The sequence below is a fragment of the Onychomys torridus genome, chromosome 3 (genome assembly GCF_903995425.1).
Source record: "Onychomys torridus chromosome 3, mOncTor1.1, whole genome shotgun sequence".
NCBI classification, from domain to species: Eukaryota; Metazoa; Chordata; class Mammalia; order Rodentia; family Cricetidae; genus Onychomys; species Onychomys torridus.
In genome coordinates, this window is record NC_050445.1 from 38,046,523 (window position 1) to 38,063,716 (window position 17,194).

At 48.2% G+C, this 17,194-nt stretch overlaps 1 protein-coding gene across 4 annotated transcripts in view; it reads left to right on the top strand.

Moving 5' to 3' along the window:
- The window catches only part of Plxna4 (plexin A4), a 461,538-nt gene extending 448,969 nt beyond the window's left edge, over positions 1-12,569 (top strand). For all 4 annotated transcript variants that reach the window (XM_036180450.1, XM_036180449.1, XM_036180451.1 and 1 more), the window contains 2 exons: positions 3,421-3,571; positions 5,818-12,569. In XM_036180450.1, the coding sequence (XP_036036343.1) occupies positions 3,421-3,571; positions 5,818-5,913 (247 nt within the window). In that variant the 3' untranslated portion in view covers positions 5,914-12,569. The remainder of the gene's footprint in view (positions 1-3,420; positions 3,572-5,817) is intronic.
- The last annotated feature ends 4,625 nt before the right edge of the window (positions 12,570-17,194 follow it).

Here is a 17,194-nt window from a genome sequence, read left to right on the forward strand (position 1 = left end):
GGGTCCGGAGCCATCAGTCATCCATTCACAACAGCCTCTGAAAGCCACATTTGGGGGCATCACAGCCAGAGGCTCAAAAAATGGCTTGCTTCCATGTCTTCATTCCTACCCTCTGACCATAACTCCCAGCTGAAGCCTCCTTGTAGCTTCTTTCAACCCATCCCACTGAGATTCATGAACACGAAAGAATCCAGCTTTCTGGAACCTTTCCCTGAACAGCAGCTCCCTCAGCTCTGATGTGGGGGCCCCCAGGGACTGGCATCCCACCTAAGTTGGGCAAAACCCAGCAAGGAGAGTGAACTGAGGCCAGGGATGGGAACCAGCCCCTCCTTGTCAGAGCAAATGGCAGCCAGCACTGGTATGGGAGAGAGGGCTGAGGGGATGTTCAGAGCCTCTCTGAAGAGGCGGCTCATTGTAGGCAGAAATCCTAGAAGTTCAAGAAGGGGGTCAAGGCTGACCTTTCTGTTCCTCGTGTGCAGTCAGCTGATGAGAACACTTGTTTGAAGTTCATTGTCGGGGCTTTATTGCGTTCTTAACAATCGATGAGGCATCTCGGCTGAGGTCCCAGCATGAAGGCCAGCTTGGCAGGAGTGGGAAGGAAGCAATTGTGTACATGGCCGAGAAGACTCATGCAGGGTCATGGTCAGGCTGGGGGCAGGGCAGACTGGCTAGCTGTGGGCTAGGCCGAGCCCTGGAGGGGGTGGAAGTATTAGCTAAGCCCTGCAGAGAGGGTGGGACTACTTAACAGCAGGCAGCCTGGGGCTGAGAACAAGGTAGAAGGCCAGGGACTGAGGAGCCTGTAGCGGCTCGCCTTGCCTCCACCCATCCAGAACTTTCCATGTGGTTGATCCACCCTGGGGCTAGCAGAGGACCACAGACATGCCCTGGTCCAGTCCAGTCTCCTCAAGGAAAGAGGAGTGTGTGAGATGCAGCCACACAAGGTGTGTGTGTGTGGCGGGGGGGGGGGGGGGGGGGGGTGTTGATGACACATCAGAGGGAGGATGACAAGGCACATCCTAGCCAGCATGTCACCCACCACCTTCCGATGAGAAGGTTCCAGTCCCTTTTGCCCTCTCTGCTCTTATTTTTCCAACCCTCCCCAACCTTTCTCTCTCATCTCTTCTACCACACACGAATTCTTCCTAAATACTCTTTGGAGAAGTATACGACTCAAGCACCCCTCAAGAGGCAAACTGTTGTAAGGACAGATGTTGAGCATCTTCTGTTTCTGGCATGGGAAAGGTCCTTTCACTGTGTAGACAATGATCTCTAGCCTATGCTACTACGCAGTCAGGGACCATGAAGGCAGCCGCCGCCTGTACTGTTTGTAAGAAGCGTGACAGTTTTACACCCGGGGAACAGGAGCAGCAGGGGCCTTCACTTCTGCTGACAGTTGTGTCCTCGCTGTGGGAACCTGAATTTTCCATCCTGCTCAGAGGCTCTAGTTATCTACGGATGACAGAGTAGAACTATCTGGACAAAAGCTTTGGACACAGCCATGTTCCATGAGCTGCTGGCCATAGTCCTGAAAGTGAGAGAAAATACTGCCCATGCTTCTCAGGAATAGGACTCCAAAGATAACCTTTCTGGCTTGGTAGTTTCAGGATTCATGAAGGCACCGTGGTACAAATCTCCTTGGCTATGACAAGGTCGGGACCCATCAGTGAAACCTCTGTTCTTCGGCTGTAAAATGGAATGTTGGCATTTATTAGATTCAGATATAGTTTATTCATGGCCATGAATGGAGACACCTCTTGAACCTTTACTACCTGGAATGTCACTAACTCACCCGAACCCTGTGTTTTGGAGCACTGAGACAGGAGTTTAGGGTGGGGACTGACTAGTAAAGAAGATGGTGGTCTTCTGGGGTAAAGGAACCAAATGAAGCAGGTCAAGGATGCGAGTACTGTGGGCTTCTGAGGACAAGAAGGGGGTGGGAGAGAATGTTGTGAAGGGCAGGAAGGAGTCCAGATGAACTCAGGGCAGTGCTTCTTTCAGATGTCCTCAAGCTGCTTCCTGAAAGGCCTCATCATTCAACCTTTGTCTTACTCTTGCCAGACAGCAGGCCAAGGACCACTCAACAGGCAGTGGACACGGGGTCTGCTTCAGGGAATGGGTTTCTGAGGCCACAGGCTTTCCCTTCTGACCATCCCCTTCCCTAGGCAGAGACCAAATGTCTTCTCCTTACCTCTTCTTCCCTGAAGACACAGTGGCAGTCCCAGCAGACTGTGGCCCCAAGGCAAACAGCCATCCCAGCCCTTGCCTGCCTGGGAAGATGCTGGACACAAATGGAGCTGTCATTCAATGTAGACCTGGAGCTGATGGCTGGAGGAGGCAAGCACCATTTCTACCAGCCTGTCGCCCAAGTACTAGGCACTGTTGGGGACAGGCAGGTGTCAAAGAAATGGCGTGGGGATGGGGCAGGAGCACCCTGTCAGAACAGGAAAGGATGTAAGCGGAGAAAGATGCAGAGCAGGGCCAGTAAGACAGCATGGGGGTCACCCTGTGAAGGAAGCCTGGGTCCTTGGAGCTCTGAAGGCGCTTCCCTGTTACCAGTACTCACAAAACCTTGAAGGACTGTCCCCATTAAATACCCTGCTGACTCCTCACCTGCCTTACTTTGTCTCTTCCCTGGAAACTCTTCTCCCCTCTCCAGTTCCTCTTGCTACTGGCTTCAGCCCTGCAGCCCAGGGATTTGGTGTAGCATGGGCCAGCACCTGCAATGCCTCTTGACTTGCCAGGGACCCCCCCATCTTTCCAGTCACCTTTTTTCTTTTCCTGCTACCTACAACCCCAAAGCACATTGTAGAGGGTAAAAAAAAAAAATGTGGCCATGTGAGGAGCACAGAGACCTCTCACTTCCTCATTAGGAAACTGTGCAGCTCTCCTCTGGCGGGGCACTTGGAGGTCTGGTGCATAAAATGTCAAATTGCAGAAATTAAAAATGTAAATGCTGGCATCTAATTAACCAGTTGACAGCAGTGCACAGCTGCAAGTGACAGTGACTGATTGCCTTCTGCCAGCCTCGCTCTCCCAGCAGCCTCCGCCCCTCTCTCTCCTAACCTCCAGAGAGTGTGAGCCATCAGGGAAGAGCAACTGTTCAAGAGGAACCCTTCAGCCCTGCTGGAGAGGCTCAAGGCAAGCCGGAGACTTATGCCAGGAGCTGGGAACAAAGTAGATACTCTGGGCGGAAGCCTTATGGCTCTTGGTTCTTCTCTCTCCACCCTCCCATATCCTTCCTTCTGGGCTTCCTATGTCAGAGCTGCAGAGAGCTCTTTCTGGCTGTGGCATGGAAGCCCAGATGGGACACTACTATGATCCCCAGGTGGTCATAGCATAGGCTCTCATTGCTTGGTGCTTCCATGCCTCCTGTATACTGTCTGTATAGATTCCAGCTCCTCTCTGTCTCCCACCCCTCAGATATTACTCAGACATTGGGAAGATGCCAGCGATCAGTGACCAGGACATGAATGCATACCTGGCCGAGCAGTCGCGGATGCACATGAATGAGTTCAACACGATGAGTGCGCTCTCAGAGATCTTCTCCTACGTCGGCAAATACAGTGAGGAGGTAAGCTTTGCCCTGCTCTGCCAGGGCCTGTAGAGGCAGAGATGGGGGACATGTCTGAATGCTTCATGTACAGAAATAGCCCCACGGGTGCCTCCCCCATACCTCTGCTAGGGAAATTCTAGCAGCCAGACCAGCACTGTGGGACTGAAAAGGGCACTGAGGATGATCCAGTCCTTAACTGCATCAACTCTTATTCTTCTCAGATACAGAAATCTGTCTCTTTTATTCCTCTCTACCCCTTGCCCTGGGACTGAATCCAAGGCCTCCCACATGCTAGGCAAGAGTTCTACCACTTTTTATTTTGCGACAGTCTCCATAAATTAGCCAGACTAATCTTGAGTTCACTTTGTACCCCCAGACCCCAGCCTGGCCTTGAACTTGCCTCCTGCCTTAGCCTTCCTTTCTAGGAAAACAGTGTGCCCCACTAGACCTAGCTTATTCTTTCTCCATTATTGCCTTTAAATTCTTTTCATTTTCCTCTCTGATCCAATTCTCTTTGAGCATGGACTTCCTCGCTCTTATGGATGGCATGGTGTATTGTGGCATCCTGTGGAGTAGAACAGACCAGAGCAGAATAGAAACAGAATGGAATAGGATGGTGTCAAATGGAAGAGGGTGGAATAGATGGACAGAACAGAAAGGGGTGGACTCGAAGGGGAAGGATCAGGACCTGAATAGAATAGGGACCGAGAGCATATTTTTCATTGTTGTGTTCTCTGTTGTAAAGCACCACCTGGGTAACTGCTACTATAGATTCTGCCTTCATTCTGGTTAACATAAAGGTGCTATGGGAGTTGCTTAGCCATGCAGACACAGACCTAAGAGGTTTGGGATCCAGAGTCCCTGCATCCAAGCTCAGCATAGCAGCCTTCTTGGAGCAGAAGGCAATACCAAGAGATAAAGCCAGTGCCTTATCACCCAGAGAAGTTCAAGAACCCTGTTAAAGGACTCCAGCAGGTCCAGAGCCCAGTGTCCTGCAGGTCATGAACAACATATTATGTGACCCTCATGTTAACAGAAAGCAGTGGTGAGTCCCTTAGGGAGTGACCACTACCACCAGTTTGGTTATGGTCAAGGGAAGTGTTCCTGTTTGTGGCGGTGGCGCTTGTAAGGATGCTCTGTGATACAGCACTGTAAGTCTCCCGCTTTGTCCTGGAAAGGACCATCCCTTCACCTACCAGAACACTTGTCTACTTTTAGTATCGCAGCAGTAAAGGACAATTCCTGGCCAGCTCAGTAGGCAGCTCTAGTATGATGTCGCCAATTAAGTATGTGTTAATTAGTCATGAAATCCAAAACCCAAGGAGCCTCCAGGTCTCCCTAAGCTCAGCAGCCATCTTTCTTTGCTCTCCAACCCTCATCCCTGTCCTTCAGACCAGAGAACATCCCACCCTGTCCAGTGCCTCCTGTGGAGCAGGCACAGTGCCTAGGCTGCTCATGTGTGTGACCTGGCCTTGTCTACTAGACCCAAGCAAAGCAGAGGTAGATTCCAGAGAGAGAAGCATGATCCTTCAGAAAGATCGTATTTCACCCCCAGATCACCAGGCTGGCAACTGGCAGAGCCATGACTCAATCTGGCATGTCTTGAGTCTCTGTGGGAAACATCCCAATCACCCATCATTGTCCTCTGTCAATCGCCTGACCTTAGAAATGGGTTTTGGAGACCTTAGCCACTATGAGCCAATTATAGAATAGGGATGGAAAGCATAGTCAGCCTACAACCTTATTCCTTTAGGGATATCTGGCTTTTAACAAACTGACTTTCTAAATGTGGATATTTGGGCCCCAAGGAGTTGCCAGGGAAGCCCTTCCTTATATTGGAAGAAAAGGTAGGACTTGTTAATATCAGGAAAGCACATTCTGCACCCCCCGCCAGCACCCCACTTTTGTACTGGCTCTGGAGCTCCCAAGATGCCGTTGAGACTGTAGGTGACAGTGGCTTCTCTGGATCTTCAGCAAAGCCTCTGCTCCCACCAGCTGTCTCTCACAGACAATGGAATGCACACATTTTCCAGATGTGTGACAGCGCATGTGCTGGTGTCCTGTGCTGCTGGTGACATGGGCACCCATATGCCTCCCACCTCTCCTGACCCATGTCACTCAGGCTGCTTGCTTTCACAGCAGTGTCAGTAGCCACAGGTACACTAATGCCCTGACAATAGCCATGCTATTTATTTCTTTATGTACCCTAGAAACACAGGTACCTATACCCAGACTAGTAATCTTCCATTTGTATTCCTCCACAGATCCTTGGACCCCTGGACCATGATGACCAGTGTGGAAAGCAGAAACTGGCTTACAAACTAGAACAAGTCATAACCCTCATGAGCTTAGACAGCTGAGAACTGTCCTTCCAGGGCCATCCTGGAGGGAGGGACACACCAAGCCGTGCCTCAGTCTAGATTATCATCTTTACCAAGTGCAAGTTCCGACAGGCATCAGCAGCAACCCCCCGAGCAGCGCCGTCTCTCCTTTTATTTCTCTCCCTCCCTCTTTCCAGAGTCCCATCTCTTTCCATTGCTCCACCAGTGTGATTGGACCACGTCACTGACCCTCAGTCAGTCCAGGGATGGCCAGGCCCCATGGTGAGAGACCTGACCAGAAGATGTCAGAGTGAGGCTCTCCCTCCCAGCTGCTCCTGGCCCCATGCATCAGCAGCAGGGCTCAAATAAGGAGGAGCTGAGGACAGAGAACGTTCCTATGCTGCTACTTTACCTTCTGCGTTGAGAATCCCCACTGTGGTCCGAAACCTGGCTCCGGGAAGCAACTGTGAGCTCAGTATTATCTGAAGTAGGAGACATCACTCGCATCTCCCTTTCCACACACTCAACAACAAGGGGGCAGGCAGTGACCTGGGTGTTTTGTAACTGTGAGAAAAAGGCCTTGCCTCCTACAGATGTTGGAGCAGGGACCAGTGGAAGTTTAAAGATGCTCTCCCAGGGCCCGCTATCTACCTGTTTGATGTCCAGCAGCCTTCTGTCCCCTCCCAATATCCTTGGAGGCCTTCCAAGTATCCATTCAGACCTTTCTCCCCTTCCTATGAAAAGTCAGACCGGGGAAAACTAACAGTTACATTCCACCATGGAGATGCTCCTACATCATCTAATCTGGTTCCTAAAAAAAGAAATGTAACATGGAAAGAGAGAGAGAGAGAAAAGGAAAGAGTATCATCTATGCCAGAAGCAACATTGATTGTTCTCTGTTCACCCCTAAGTTCAAATGCATCCTGACTGTAGTCAAAGGTCCATTGCCAGAATCTCACGTGTTGTCTAGAGAAGGCATCTCCATGCTCCTTTGTCACCGTCATCAAAGATCACAGTGAAATGAAGAGTACATCTAGGAGATTCTACCTCCAGCCGTCTCCAAGGCTCCATCTCTACTGTCTTTGAGAACACCCTAGAAGGCCAGGGCAGACAGCCCAACCCCTGTCCCTCCTGCAGAATCTGGTGCCATTGCTATGCAGATGACTTTGTCACTGGACTGTCCAGAGCTCTGTGGGAATTGTTTATTCAGCACATCATCTGTCTCTTCAGTGGATCTTCTTCCTTATCCCTTCTGAAGTCATCATCAGAGGAAACATAATTAATCACAGCCTCACCAAGACAAAGCAAGATGCCAACCAGCCTCAGCCACCAGCTTGTGCCTGGAATGGACTGGAGAGGCAAGTGAGGGACCTGGTTGGATACAGAGAAAAGTGCATACCACTAACCATGACCTTGGCATTTATCTTTCCATGTGTTTTCCCATCTATAGATATGCCATTTTGTGTTAACCCATCAAGCAAATGTGTGCTCAGAAATGTAATGGTTATGACAAGAGGTGTTTACTAGTGGGTCTTGGGAACCTACAGTCTTGAAGGGATCTTAGTGAATGATCTAGTCTCTACCATAAGCAAGAATCTCTTTAGACAGCTCGAGTCTGTTGTCCACCACTTATGCAGACACAAGAGGCATTGGAGAAGGCGGTATTAATAGCATTCCACATTCTTACCTTCCTTCATTCTCCATGCATTACATGTCATTTCTTCCCATCACTCAGAATGAGCCTCACATGGAGAAAGAGCTGTACCATTTCAAGCCAAGTCCATGTGTCATCCTGTACCTTTCAGGACATCGAGACCCTTGGCAGGGTTGAGGAAGGCACCTAGGAATCTGCATGGAAAGATTTCTTATCCCACGTAGGAGGATGTTGAGATGGTCTCCTTCTCTGTCCCCTGGCTCATGTTCTGTGTCAGTATACTTCACTGAGTGTTCGTCATGTGTGTGGTGAGAGCATTCTTCTGTCCATAGGAAATCAGGATGTCACCTGCCAAGGCTGAACTCTGGCAGCCCAGAGCAGCACCATGTGGCATTGCTGTGGACAAAATGGCAAAGACACTCCAATGTAGGAAAAAGGATGAAAGTCTGGGGAAAGAGGCATTGGAAGTGGGGAGGGTAATGAAAAGAAAAAACAAACAAACAAACAAAAAACCACCAGAGGTTTCGGCAAAGCAAGTACCAGGTGGAGACATATGGAATTTCTATCAGTGACTATTTTATTCTCCCATGAAGCCATGGGACCTGGCAGGCTTCAGGGTGCATGCGGCGGGGGATCAGGCTGAGGGAGCACCTCAGCTGAGAAGGTATTTTTGCACATATGAAGGGTTGGGGAGGAGAGAGCCATGAACATATTTAACACAGAATTGCAGGATGGAAGCTGTGTGTGTGTGTGTGCATGGGTGAGTGTGCTTTGATTTTTAAGTTTTGCATAGTTAGAGAAAAATGAACAGCAGCAACAAGAGACTGTTACCATGGCTTTGCTGACATGCCCCCCCCCCCACACACACACACACACTGGATGATTTTACTGTTATTATTATTTTGTCGGTACAGAATTTTTTTCCTTGCTTTTGTTAACAAGCAAAACTTCAAACACCTCAGAGAAATACACATATCAGGAAGAAAGAGGCGGGGACAGTCTTGCCTGGGTTTCCTGGGTCTCCTCATTTCTCTTGAGAGGCCTTTGGGCAGATTCTTTCCCTTTAATTGGTGATGTGGGTTTTTTCTGGCACTTCATAGGCAGTCCTTGTGGCCTGCTTGGAGACTCAGAAATCAAGGCCCATCTTGCCTGTAAAAACAAACAAAAACTTTCCTTTTGCTGTTTGTTTGCTTGTTTTTGTTTTCCATTTTATTTTATTTATTTATTTTTTTTTTGTGAGTGTGATACATTTAAAAGCAAGGTTAGGCAAAGTTGTTTGAAATCTGTCACATCCTCCCAGATCTTCCTTCACAACTCCCCCTTGAGATTCTCTAGCTCCTCTTAGCAGTGAGAGAGACCCTGATGGTCTGTGAGCTCTCAGAGAACGAAGTCAGAGAAACTAGGACATAAGACACAGTGGTGCCTCGCCCACCCCTCCTCCAGAGTTCACTTGCGGGGTGTTGTGGATCTGCCGAAGATAGAACCTTTGTTTATCTCTTGGAGTTTGTTCAGCGGGTATGGGTGGGGTAGTAGATAGCCTCTCTCACCCCCTCTTCACCCCACCTCTGCATCCTCCTGCTCCTGACACCACTGGTCAAAATGGTACTGATCACACATCCCAAATGACTGACCAAGTGAGGATTTGAATTTTGAAAGGAGAAGACTATCAGGGAGCATGGGGTTTGATGGGGTCCTGAAAGTAAAAGAATGGGTAGAAGAAACCTAGGGAGGTATCTGCAGGCTGGTTACTCCTCTGTGGCATGTTTGTCTCTGTAGGTGTGGGCGTGGTCTGGTCATGTCTTCATCCTTCCCTGTAAGGAGACACAGTGATGTTTCTTAGTGCCATGAAGTTGTTAGCGTTTGTGTCAGTGACTTCCTCAGGAAAATACTTTCTTGCCTTCTTCTTTCAATACAGTTTTAAACTTGGGGACAGAGGACAAACAGAGAACCCTCCTCCCAGACTAAGGTACTTTGCAACCCTGTGCAGCATACATGACCAGAGCTAGCCCCTGGAGCCTTCATGTTGGGAATCCACAGACCTGGAGTGAGCTCAGGGTGGGTGCCTGAGTGGGGCCACATTTAGGAAGAGAAATGCTTTCAATGAATCAATCCCACAGCTCAAGGCACAGTATACAGGACGATTCCAAAGAAGCAGGAGTTGCTAACAGACCAAGTCTTTCTGTGCTTGTAGACTCTGGTCCTGCTTCCACTGGGTTAATGTTGATATAATACCCAGCACATCCACCACCCTAACATCCCATTCCAGAGGTGCATGGTGTTCATGTACCAACCTACACCCCCACTCCCACCCCATGTGCATGTCTGTCTCCTGACTGTGCCCCACTCTGGCAGCTAGCTTTCTCCCTGTTCCTCCTTGACCCTCCTGTACAAAAAGCCTCCCTGAGGCCAAATACTGATTTGGATACAGGAGTTACTCAGTTCTTCAGTCCATTAGAAGTGAGTGCTGTCCCATCCTACCCTTGGCTACTTCCCCTGAGCAAGAAGGTATCCTCTCCTCCAGCCAGTGCCCGGTGGGTCCTCTGTTAGAGGAGACACAAGCCATGGCATCCCAAATGATCTCTAAGAGGCAAGGCTCTGCCACACTTTCTAGGACCCTGGGTGATGCTACTGTGGTCTATCCCGGCCTAATCGCCTCTCATTTGGACACAAATAGGAGAGGTTCCTTTCTGTCTTGTATCCTAGGACTCTCTGCTTTGCCTTCACCAGACAGCAAGTAAATACTTCATCTTGAGAAAGGCCAATTTTCCTGTAATGAGGAATAAATTTCCCCCCTTCTCACAGAGAGCCCCAGGATCCAGGAGATGACTGATAGGAGGAGGTACTCAGCTTATGTCCCTTCCAAGGGCAGTACCCAGTGACAGTTCCAGCAAGCTCCTAACAGGAGCGTGGGGTTCAGGGGCATTTCTGTGAGTGAACCAAGGTGACCCTGTGCAGGTAGCTGGCTGTCCTGCCTCTTCTCTGGCCTTCCCTCCATGTTCCTCATCCATATCAAGGGTCTCCACCCATCCTTTCAGGACAAGGGGGCCTGACTATACAGCCCTTCCCTTTGGAAAAAAAAGCTGTGGGACATTTGATTGGGGTTTGTAGTTCCTTATTTATTTGGTCGCTTAAGAATTTGAATGTAACGAGGGAGCCTGGCTGTGGATGTAAAATGACTGAGAGGAAGAGTTAAGCAGGATTCTTAAATTCTTCCAGTGACTTCTAAGCAGATGAGGCTAGCTTAGCGGTGGGAGTAAGAAAGCCTCTCCATTAGTAAGTAAAATGGTCCAGAAATGCCCCATGTGAACTGTGAACCTGCTAGGGGAAGCATCCTCATGGCTGCTAATACCCTCATGCTTCCCCTGCCCTTTTGACAGACAGAGGCCACTCCTCCCGTCTCTGGTGGATTCACCCCAGGGCACTCTGCATGGAATCAACGCAAGCTTTGTTACTATAAGTGGATAGTTGGGGTACTATTCCAGGTAATAGTAAAGGGGCAACTCCCGAAAGAGGCTTGTAAGTTTCTCCTGGTGCTCTGAGAGGCCACCCCATGCCTCCCATTTAGAAAGCAATCACTGCAGGAAATACTTTTAATATTAGGAGAGACCTTTTGTTTTACTACAAATCATGGCTCTTCAATAATATTGCGTTTTATTAGAGGGAGCATCCAAGTTGTAAAAAGTATTTAAGTCTTTTGGTTGGAAAGACAGACGTCTTCCTTAGCATCCGCTGGAATCCCTTGAGTAGACTGATGGCTGTTGGGAAGCTGAGCAGAGCAAACAGTTCCTGAGGAGTGAAGAGAACGTGTTCTAGCTCCTGGAAGAGATGGAGAGGGCTCTAACTGGTGGGGTCATTAGTTGGGGAGTCTCACATCCCTCCTCTCTCTCCATTCCTCCCTCTCCCTTGGGTTCCTATCTAGTCCTGTCTCTCTAAGATGTCTCTGGAATTAATGAATCCTTCATATTGTTTCTCAGCTTCTTTCAAACTACACTGAAGCTGAATTTGGGGGACCCCAAGCTCCCCCCACCCAATAACACAAAAGCAAGTGGACAGTCGTTCAGCCAGTTTCTGCCTCTTCTGCCCATTTCTTTTGTTTGTATCTTTAAACTTAAGACTCAAGCACATGTTGGAAGGGCTCCCTTATGAGAGTAGAGTTCCAAACAGAGGGTACAGTTAAACAGCACCCCAAAGACACTCTAAAGCAGAGAACACTTCAGCAAGCAGAACTGAGGAATGTTCCTGTGCAGAGATCAGTTCCATTCGAGCAAGAGGCAAAGATGGGCTATGTGTCCTGTCTACCCTCCCGCCCCTTCCCTGCCGTTCTTGTCAGCTTGTAGGCTTATGAAATCTTCCGTTCTTCACAAATAAAAGCTAGTTTACCTCAAAGAATCTTGTTTCCATTTGGAAACCAATGACATGGCTTGAGAATGGATGACCCTCCCCACGTCCCTCCCTGCCTAGGCCTGGTGTGCTTGGGGCTGATCTTAGCTTCTTCCTGGGTTGGCTGCTCTGCAAAGGAACCAGGTCCCCAGGCCTGAAATGGGAAGGAAGGATTGGATGCAGCCTTCCTCCCCACTTAGCATGTAGGGAACAGCCTCTGTCTCTTCCAGCAGGGTCCTGTGAAGTTACCATAGCAACCAGCAACTCCAGGTACCACAAAAGACAATGGCTCCAAGAACTGAGGTGTGGGAGAGAGTAGGGGTTCTGGCTTGGTCAGAGCACCCAGAATTAGGCCCCAGATGCTAGGAGGGCAAAGAAGGAAGAGAAATAGAAATGGACGCGTGAATGGATTAAGCAGCTGCAGGGGCCTTGGGAGTCTGAGGAGTGAGAGGCGGGACAGGCCATTTCTGTTCTCCTCATCGCTTAGCCCTTCTCAGCGTGCTCCACTTCTGTTCCAAACCTCTCACCTTGAAGACTGACCCTGCGAGAGCAGAAAGCAGAGTATACCTTTAGACAGCAGTGTTACCCTGAGCCTCAAGGACAGGTGAATGGGGTCTCTGAAGAAAAAAAAAAGAGAGAGAGAGGGTCTTCTGGTTTTGATTTTTAAAGAAGAGTATCCTAGTAAGATTTAAAAAAAAAAAAGTTAAAAAAAATTTTTAAAAGAAAACCTATGCTATTTAAATTGGAGCCCAGTTGTAACTTGGTAAAGGCAAGCTTCTGTACCTTTGTTATAATTAATTGTATACCTGTGTATGTAAATATAAGGCATTCCTATTTTGCAGTTCAGAACAAAAAAGAACTATTTGTAATATAGAATAAAGTTTATTAAAAAATAATAATAATGCAGTTTGAGATTTGGAGTCTTTATGTGACCGTTTGGGTAAGGGGGGGGCATAAGTAGGCGGTGGCCTCTACCAGGATGATGCGTGGCACCTCCTCTCTCCAGATACATGAGATTTAATCTTCAGAGAGTAGCCCTTCTACCTAAGGTTTTGTTCTCATTTAAGGCAGCTGCATTAATGGAGTGGTGCCTCTGCATGTTCGGGTGAGGAGCTTCACTCCCACGATATTGACAACGCTTTGTCCGGGGCCTCAGCCAGCCACTGAATCCATCTTAACAGCCCTCCAGCCCTCACCCTCACCATCAGAGTCTCTGCAAAATGCAACAAGTTTTGCTATTCGGCTCTAACTCTTCCTGGCAAGCCACAGGCTAGTCTCTCCAGCCTGTAAGGCAGGGCCCCTGCTGGCCAGTGTAGATTTACTCGCGAGAAAGGTAGCCTCAACCATGGTGAGTGATGAGGCCACCTGGCCTTAGGAAGGGGCTTGAGGAAGTGGCCATGGCTGTGCCTATGGCTTGACCTCTTAGCCTTCCACCTCCAGAGAGTCATACTGGAACAAACTACTAAGGAAGACCAATGAGGCTTACGGGGAACATGCATACGTGCACGCACACACACACACACACACACACACACACACACACACACACCCCTCAGCAGTGACTTTGTGAATGGAAGGAGACACGCCAGTGGCCTCAAGGCCTGGGAACTGGCTGCTCAGACTCAACCAGCAAGTAGCTAGTGACCAGCAAGAATGTTCTCTTCTTAGTAAACATGGAGGCTGGTTAGGAAGATGTAGGTTGAGATGCTCCATTCCACCCTATCCCAGTCACATCCTCAGCAGATTTTATCAGTGTAATCTCAAGTTGCACCAGCCCCAACCACCATGACCTCGAGCAGACAGACCACTTCTTGGTGTATCCGTTTCCTTATTCACAAAGTGAGGCTTGTTCTAACTATGCCATGAAGCCCAGAAAGGCTTTTTAGTCTGATTTAGATAACTGATTGAAAAGAGACCTGACATTCTGCAAAAGGCCATGCCAACACACGTGGTCTTGTTAGTCATAAAAACAACCCTGTACAAACACAAGTGCATCCGCCCTGCAGCGCCAGTGACGTTTAGAGTGGCTGCCTTGTTACTCATTGGAAAACAAAACAGAAAAAACAGTAAATATCTCATACCTTATAAATAAATACCGTCACTAACCTGGGACACTTAGGAGCAGTGGCCATTACTCAGTTGACTTTACCCTAGCTTAGCTCAGTGACTGGCTCAGGAGATACTGTGCATGAATTGAAGGAGGGAAAAAAGCTGTACACAAAGCAATCAACCACTGAGTTGCTCTCTGAAATGTCTTCCCACTGTGAGCATAGGGGGGGGGGGCGGTCATCATTTTCCTCCATGGACTACATGTCCCATGAATACTTCATCTTCAGGATGAGAATTGCAGCTGGGTGCTGTCTCTTCCAAGTAGAGAACAGGTAATATAATCAAATTAGTAGTGTGGCTCCTGACCTAGCAGAGGGAATGGAGGCCTGAGAGGGTCATTTTGGCACCTTGCACCTCCTCTAAACCCACCTGATGTTTGTTTCAGAAAAACACTTTCCTTGGATATGGAGGCAGAAACTGTAGAGCTGCTGAGGGAACCCACTACAACTAAGGACACATGTACGATTTTGGAGTCATTCCTAGAGACAACTGGAAGTTTATATTACTGTACCATAATTTCTACTTTTCCTCTCTGGGTGAGCAATACAACATCCCACTCCAATAAAGGGCATATGGCCCACAATTTGCTTCCAAGCAGTAAACTCTGAGAGCTGAATGATATAAACACCTGCAGTGCTCCAGGGAGCAGCTTGCCGCATCAACCTGGACAATGACAATGAAAGACCCACTAGATGATCCTGGTAGACACACAGATTAAGATAAACTCAACCTTTGCTTCTCTGTATCACTAGGATGTGAGAGCTCTTGTTACTGAGGCATAAGAGAGTCCACCCTGGCTGCTCCTGGGAAGAAGAGGTTTATTCTGATCAGTGCAACTGATGAAATTAGCACTTTCACCTACAGAGAACACAGAACTGTTCTTTTGACCAAAAGGTCTCTCTTTTCCTCCCTCCCTCCCTTTCCCTCTCCCTCCCTCCCTAGATTTTAGATTTTAGGATGCTAAAACTAGATTTTAGCATTCTCTTGCATCTCTTTGGGGTTAACATTCCATCTCTACCTCCCTCCCTCCCTCCCTCCCTCCCTCCCTCCCTCCCTCCCCCCTTGCCAACCTCCCCCTTCTTTGACAGGCTCTCACTTCTCAGTCCAGACTGGCCTCCAGTTCATTACCTTCCTGCCTCTGCCTCCTGAGTGGTGAGATTTCAGGTACTTGGCTTGGTCCAAGTCTATTAAAAATATAACACTGACTATTTGCTTGTGAGATGAGTCCATTTTTTTAATGCTTCTAATTTTCCTGAGTGGGGCCTGGGACAGATTAGAACAGAAGGGAAAAACTAAGAGAATGAAGGAGTGGAAAGAAGAAAGCTGACCGGGGGAAGTGAGACGTATCAGGAAAGGATGAACCCACTCAGCATTATAAAAAAATAACCTATAGTTTTCTACATTTTGATTCTGATCCACAGTCGGAATTGGGGGAAGCAGATGACACCTATCCTTTGCTTTCTTGTCCCAGGCACTTCATGGATTGTCACATCTAAGAATCACACCAAGCACAATTGGTCCCTCAAATGACACAGAAATGATATCAAGAAACCCCAGTAACAAGGTACATGTCTCTTAAGGGGAAAGGTTTTAAGTTTTGGGGGAACACAGCTTATCAAAATGCACAAGAATGAGTTAAACAAGATGCAGGTAAACTATGCCAAGGTCAAGAGTGCATGTGCCAAGGACATTAAGCCCTTACCTCATAAAACACAAAGAGGTAGAACCCAAGATCCAAAAGGGTGTCAACCACAAGCTCCATCAGCTTGCCTGCCTCAGCCACTCCAAGCCTATGAATCATGCCCATGCTCACCTTGACACAGATCACAGTGTGCTGTCCAAAGCTGTCTTCTGTGGGTCAGACCAAGGCTCCATCAGAGGCTCCCAAAGGTGTCTAGGCCTTCATGAGGAAAAGGCCTCTGACAATATAAGGACAAATGGACTAGTGTGATGATGCGACTCCCCTGCCCGCCGTGGCCTTCTGCAGGTGATTAGTGTCCTGAAACTGAATCACAAGCACAGACAAAAGGAATAGGGATTCTGTTTTCAACCTTAACCCTTCTCAACATGATAGTTGCCTCTCCAGGCTCTTGCTGAAAGTGTGACACCTAAAAAGATGCTGCCTAGTTTTAGGAAAGGCCTGATAGTCCCTCTAAGACACCAGGGAGAAAGAATACATCCTACACACACACACACACACACACACACACACACACACACACACACACACACACACGCTCTTCACAGGCATACACTGATACAGATCTTCCCACCCATTCCACATAGGAGCCACAGCCTGGGCTGTTCTCTAATCATTCCCACTACACCACCCCAAACTCCACTAAGTCACTAGGAAGGTGCCCAACCCTGCACTAGGAATATATCTTTCATCATAGGACACACCCTGTTTCCCCAAACCGAATAACCTCAGACATGCTTGAGAAATCCTTAACTGCCGAATCACACTTTTCATCCCTTTTCCCACTTCAGCTTGTCTTCTGCTCTTTGCATGCCATGAACAACACAAATGTAAGATGTCACCGCTGCCACCACAAAGCTACATTCACAGCCCATCCATGCATGGACTTCCACCTCCAGAATCAATTCCTGATTCTCCTTTGTGCCCTAATCATACTTACTGTCTACTGAGTAAAGAATACAACCATGGCCTGGCTCAAATATACCCTGTACTGACCAGATCTTTCTAGAACAAGTTCCTAACAACCTGTAACCCTCAGTTTTTATTTTGATTTTTTTTTGTCAGGATGAGAACAATGGCTTCTTTCTCGTAGGATTGTTGTAAATGAGATAATGGTTAGAGTACTTAGCACAGGTCCCTGACACCTTGTAACTTGGTGGCAGATTCTTCTGCTCTGGACAACTCGTGAAGAACCTTGCATGCTCTCCCTCCAGCCCTAGTTCATAGGATAGCACTTGGCATGTAGTAGTTGCCCTGAAAATGTGCCTTAAATGAACAGATAAAATTGAGCAGCAGTAAAATTTTTCAACACTACAATTTTGCACTATAGATATATGTCAGCTTCTCAGTGGACTTTGGGAATGATGACTAAAGATGACAAGTACCTGAGTTCCCAAGCCAGCACCTGATACAAGGGCTTGCGAGCAGGTGGTCCTGAAGAAGGGGAGTGGGGAGCAGGGAAGCAAAGAAAAGCCAAT